The sequence below is a fragment of the Myotis davidii genome, unplaced genomic scaffold, assembly GCF_000327345.1.
Source record: "Myotis davidii unplaced genomic scaffold, ASM32734v1 scaffold892, whole genome shotgun sequence".
NCBI classification, from domain to species: domain Eukaryota; kingdom Metazoa; phylum Chordata; class Mammalia; order Chiroptera; family Vespertilionidae; genus Myotis; species Myotis davidii.
This window is the reverse complement of record NW_006284341.1, coordinates 1,180,400-1,186,442: the sequence shown is the minus strand read 5'-3', so window position 1 is coordinate 1,186,442 and position 6,043 is coordinate 1,180,400. Positions and strand designations below refer to the sequence as shown.

The 6,043-nt window shown below is 45.6% G+C and overlaps 2 protein-coding genes across 6 annotated transcripts in view; one reads left to right on the top strand and one right to left on the bottom strand.

Moving 5' to 3' along the window:
- Window positions 1–3,610, bottom strand: part of G3BP2 (GTPase activating protein (SH3 domain) binding protein 2) — a 77,377-nt gene extending 73,767 nt beyond the window's left edge. For both annotated transcript variants that reach the window (XM_006754564.2, XM_006754566.2), the window contains exon 1: window positions 3,456–3,610. The gene's annotated coding sequence lies outside the window, so the exon portion shown is untranslated. The remainder of the gene's footprint in view (window positions 1–3,455) is intronic.
- Window positions 3,611–3,776: 166 nt separating this feature from the next.
- USO1 (USO1 vesicle transport factor) overlaps window positions 3,777–6,043 on the top strand; it is an 85,261-nt gene continuing 82,994 nt past the window's right edge. For 3 of the 4 annotated variants that reach the window (XM_006754561.2, XM_006754562.2, XM_006754560.2), the window contains exon 1: window positions 3,810–4,048. In XM_006754561.2, the coding sequence (XP_006754624.1) occupies window positions 3,983–4,048 (66 nt within the window). In that variant the 5' untranslated portion in view covers window positions 3,810–3,982. Of the gene's footprint in view, window positions 4,049–6,043 lie in introns of all 4 variants that reach the window. The other variant, XM_006754563.2, reaches the window with a different exon arrangement.

The following is a 6,043-nucleotide window of genomic DNA, read 5'->3' as shown; positions in this document are numbered from 1 at the left end:
TTGGTTAATGGATATTACACATAATTGTATCACCAATATTTCTGTACACTGATTTTCCAGTAACTAGACTTTAAAAACCTGTATGTGGCTATTTACTGGAGGCTCTCTGCAGATCGAAAGACTGCAAGTAAAGGGATAAAAAAAGATATTTCATGAAAATGAAACAAAGAAAAAAAAAGCTAGGGGAGCAATTATACCAGACAAAAACAGACTTTAAAACAAAAGCTATAAACAAAATAAATCAGGCTGAGAATTATAACTAAGACAAACTTTGAGGGTAGCTACTGGCATATAGAACTAATTGCAATCAGAGCTAAGAAGCCTACTAGGTTTCTGGAGAAATTATATTGCTGAATGTGGAATAAAAAGCCTTTTACCATTTAGAAAAAAAGACTATAACAAGAGACAAAGAAAGACCCAGCAATTCCACTTCTGGGTATTTATTTGCAGAAACTCAAAACACTATTTTGAAAAAACATATGCATCCATATATTCATTGCAGGATTATTTACAACAGTCAAGATATAGAAGCAACCTAAGTGTCCATCAATAGATGAATGGATAAATAAGTGGCGCATATATATAATGGAATATGATTCAGCCATAAAAAAGAGTGCAATCTTGCCAGTGCTATTGTTGAGTTTGCCACTAGAAAGTAAGAAAAGATGGGGAAAACGGGCCACTGAAGAGAACCACTGAACTAGGGGATTGTAAGGATAAACAGTTTTAAAAATGAATTTCAAACCAATGTCTTTTGTTAGTTGCTCTGTTATCAGGTTTGCTTTAGGAAAAGAAAAATCATTTTTATTTATCCAAGTCAAATATGTGTATTTTAATAATTCATGGCATTCTTATCTTGAGTGTTTAGATTTATGAAAGTCAGAAGTATAATGGCATAGTCAGGCAGTCACAATTTTTTTCCATTTTTCTCTTCCTTTATATATATATTTGTTTGTTTATTTTTAACTATACTTTTATTTCAGAGGGGAAGGGACAGGGAGAGAAAGAAACAACAATGATGAGAGAGAATCATTGATTGGCTGCCTCCTGCATGACCCCTACTGGAGATCGAGCCTGCAACCCAGCATGTACCCTTGACTGGAATCGAACCTGGGACCCTTCAGTCCGCAGTCCAACGCTATATCCACTGAGCCAAACCAGCTAAGGATTCTCTTCCTTTATTTAAGAAATGGATCTTGAGCATCTATCATGATAAAGGAATTACACTAGATGATTAAAGAGTACAAATAAGAACAGGACATGGTCCATGACTTTTCTCTATAAAATCAGCAGAAGTAGATTCACATAACCCCCTTTCCCTTGAATGAGTCCATTTCATGGCTCTTCTGTAGTAATGATGTCTCTGCTCTCCTTTCAGACCCCAAATGAGGGACAAAATGGCCACTGTACCTTCTCTGCCTCCTCTGGAGCCTAGAAGTAACGGGCAGCTCCACCCTTCCCCAAACATCAGGAGAAAGGCAAGACGAGAGGTCAAGAGGAGGTCTGCTCTGCAACCAACTGTCCATCCTTCTGCCCATAGTCCTTCCTACCCAGGGCATGCCGTTCGTTAGGGAAGAAAACAGATCAAATGAAGGGAAAACTCAAAGTGGCCTCCTATACTCACCAACATTTAAAACAAAGCCAGGCATTTTGAAAAGGCCAGTGCCTTAAAACAATTCTGCTAAAATGTCAAAGCACTGCTTGTTATTGCCAAAGAATACATGTAGTACACATCCAATGAGCCCCACTCCCTCTTAGAGCTTCATCCCTAATGACGGGGTGGAGTGGGGCACAGGGAGGAGTGAGAAGAGGCTCAGGGAGGGAGGGGTGAGGCTTGGGGACTTGGTGAAGTTCTTTGCACACATTACATGGTAACAAAAAAGCTGAGCATTTATTAGTTACTTTTTTTAGGCTGCAACAAAATGCCCCCATGGAAGATGTCTGATGGAAAATGTCAAGTGCCCAGTTTTAAAGCGGGGGACAATGCTTAGTGCACAGTATTTTTGGCAGTATGATCCCCACCATTATCCAAGTCACCCAGGCTTAAAACCTTGACACTAGGAAAGGAACTTTCACTATAGCTTTTGTGATATGGACTACCTATAATTCTACATTACAGATGAAAAAAGGGACCCTGCCCTCAGCATAATATTCATATATCCTTTTAATGTTGTCTTCACTTATCCATAATATCACCCATGAGACAGTGCTAAGACACAAAGATACAAAATAAATAACATAATCCTGCCCTCAACAGTTTGGCTTAACAAGCACTTATTGAGAGTTGCCAGAAGATGCCAGAGTTAAGTCTCAAGAAACTAGCAAGAGTTTCCTGGATAAGGAGGAGGAAGGGGGAAGACATATACCCTGAGTCTGTGGGGAAGGCAGAAGCTGTAAAGATAGGCCGGAGCCAGATCATAACAGGCCTGTATAGTAAGCTAAGGGGTTTGGATTTATTATGGAGAAAATGGGTGATCACTGAAAGATTTTAATAAGAGGACTGTCATGGACAGATGTTTTGCCATTGCTAGGCTCACCCACGGATGGATTAGCCTAGTGGTCCCTGAGGTCAGAAAGCTTGAACTAGAGACTGGAATGGAGGGAAATCAGGGCTTGAATAATGACAAACTAGTTAGGAAGCTATTGCCGTAATCTGGGTGAAAACTGATGACAACAATCTATCTCAGAGGCAGAGATATGGAGAGCAGACCTGTTTGAGAAATACTGCATTCTATAAATAAACATAATAGAACTTGACTACTAGACAATGGGGGTGGGGGGTGGGGGTGAAATCCAGAGTTTGAGTCTTCCCAGCTTCCTCCTTCCAGCTTAAGCAACTATATGGCTAGTGATACTACTGATCGTGGCGGAGCACAGGGAGCATCTGGATTTTTTTTCTTTAAAGGAGGCTGGGGAATCTGAAACCTGTGGGCATCCAAGTGGAGAGATGTATGAATCAGTTGGCTAACTAGACCCTGCGCTTTGTGGGCTCAAGAAATCTACACGATTACTCCAGAAGCATATGGACCTGGAAATCTCATTTTGAAGGGAACAATGCACACCGATTTGAAGACAAAAAAAAACCACGACATTTTTTCATGCTAAAACACACACACACCCACAAACTGAAATGTAGGGGTTGAGAGTTAATAACAAAACATTATGCTACTAGCTGCCAAACTGACACTGCAGATCAATGTATTTTCTCTAGTGAGATAAATGCGGAGTTCGATTGGTTTTCTCACACCACTTGAAAACAGCGGTGTACCTGGCGTTCCTTTTAACAGGTTTGAAGAGCAAAAGCTGCGAAATGCGCCCTCCTGTGGCAGTGGAATGAGGGGGCTCCAGCACCCTTTTGACCACCAAACAAAGCCACGCAACCAAATACAATTTTCGGGGATCAGAAGCTACACAGCAAAACCAAATGAACCCTCCCCGCGGCCGGGATTCCTTACCTGTCTCGTCGGCCGAAGGAAAATTTCACTTTCGACTCAAAATACGACCCCAGATTTGAGAGGTTGCAGTCAGTCCCGTTCGGCGCCTACTGCACACCCTGCAAGCCAAAACACGTACACACGCTCCGGATCCTCTCCAGCCGGCGGGGCCGGGCTCCGACCACGTGGGTGACGGGTTTCAGCCCCAGCGATCACAGAGGGGCGGGAGCAGAAGGCGTGTGCCTGCGGAGGGGGGCGGTGCCTGCGCAGTGGGCGGGGCTTGGGCGGACCCAGGCTTCGGACCTCCTATCGTTTACTTTCCCCCTTTGCCTTCGCCCTTCGAGCCGCCACGTAATGCCACGTTTCCGCGCATGCGCATCTCCACTAAAAGTGTTTCCGGGCTTAGGGGTCTGGAGCGGCCGCCGAGTTGGAGGGCGGCGGTGGCGGCGGCCGCGGAGTGCGAACGTGGGGGCCAGGCCCTGCGGAGGGCAGGGGAAGTTATCTTTTCTTCCCGAAGGGGCCGGTAGAGCCGGTGGCCGAACATCAAGATGAATTTCCTCCGCGGGGTGATGGGGGGACAGAGCGCCGGACCCCAGCACACAGAAGCCGAGACGGTGAGAGGAGCGGCGGGTCCGGGACTTGGGTAGGGTCCGGGCAGGAACGGGGACGGAGGACTCAGAGGCCCGGAGGTCACGTCCCGCGCCCCACCGTGGGTCCACATGCCGCCTCCCCCTTCGCCTCCCTTTCTCTCCAGAAACGCCCCGAGTTATTCCCTTTCGTCCCTTAGCGCAGCCCCCACCCACCGCGGCGGCTCGGTCCGGCTGACAGCAGCCGCGTCCCTAAGCGCCGCAGGCCCCGCGAGGGGGTGGTCCGTGCAGGGTGCCGCCCGGGAAGGGGTCGGTCCAGGGCAGGGGTGGCCTGACCGTCTCCCACGCCCCTCGAGGTCTCGGGCCTCTCCCGGAGCTCCTCCCTTTTCGCTGGTGTCTCCACTGGCCGAGTGGAGCCTGAAGTCCGGCTCCCGCTCTCGCGGTCCGGAATGGGGCTTTGGGGGGGACTGGGTTTAAAACCCAGCTGTCGACGAGAGCTTGTGGCTAAGAATAATAAAAAGACACGCTGGGGCACAAAGCCACCTGCTCTCGTCTCATCAACAGTTCGGACCCCGTTTTTTTCGGGCTCACGCAGATATATGCCATTTGGGAAATACTTGGACGTCGTAGGGATCTTTCGAGTTCAAAGAGCTTTGGGGACACCACCACCACCACCACCACTTTCCCTTACACTCACCCTATTGAGAAGTCTGAATTCGTGGTAACCCTGTTTTCGGCATCACTTTAGAGATATCGTTGGCCACAAAACAGTCTGAGAGTTGGTTCGATTTTAGGTTTATGATAAATTTAACTTTGTGACGTTTGATTAGTGTCTATTAGAAATGAGTGGTGTGACTTTTTAAAAATAAACGTTTTATTTAAGGCCTACAGAAAAGTGACAAAGCATGGTTTTAAAGGCAGACTCTGGGGAATGTTCGTACACATAGCTGGGATGCCTATGGACATAGATACCATGCTCTATGTTACTGGGATCCTGAAGGGTAATAATAACCTTTATTGCCAAGCCCTTACCTTGTGCTGGAGACCGTGCTGAGCTCTTTAAATCCACATTCTCCTTTAATCCCTCATCACCCTGCAAGACCGTTGATAATATCCTCACTTTTCAGATGAAAAAATGAGACTGAGAGAGGTGAAGTAACTTGACCAATATCACACTACTAGTAATAGGGCCAGGATTCAACCAAATTTTACTCCAAAGCTTAGGCTTTATTGCTGGTGCCCATATTTTAAAACTTAATCTGGAAACTTGTTAAGAGTAACCTTACAGATCGGGGTTAGAACTGTTTAAAGCAGGTGGAAGCTGGTAAATCTGTTTTCCTTCATTTGAAAGTCGGGAGATTTCACACACACGGACATACAACTGGTATTTGGCTTCTTTTGTTGGTTCCCACGTGGGGCTTCAAGGCAGCTGAGCTACCCTGTTAGCAGACCATACCCTCCCCAGATTGCCGCAGCCCCAGCCCACCTCTTCCGCTTTTGGTGTGTGGTTGTGTTTTGTTTTGGTCTTGTCTGATATTTTTGGTTTGGGGCACCAAGTTTTAAAATGTGGTTTGCTATAACTTGCTTTGGAGTTAGACCTTGATTTGAATCCTTACCTTCCATCCGTAATTGGGTTGGACAGATAAAAGATGGCTCGTACCCTATGAGTAAAATAAGGAAAATGCATGCACTTGGGGGTGTAATGAGGATTAAGTGAAATAATAGAGCCTGACACCTAGTATGTGCTCAATCAAGGATAGTTTTCATTCCATGTTTTTAAAGGAAGAATACTATCTTTTTTTTGTTATTAAAGTTGGAAGATGATTTACAATTGAGTATAGGATTTTAAAGCTGGAAGACCCTTTGCAGTTCATGCATGTTGAACCCCCTCAGTTTAAAAGTTAGGAAACTGAGGTACAGAGCGACCTGCACAGAACTGAGACTAGAACACTTTGATATTGCCATGGTGAATGGATCAGCAGAACAGCATACTTTATGATTTAAAAATGAAGACTGAATATT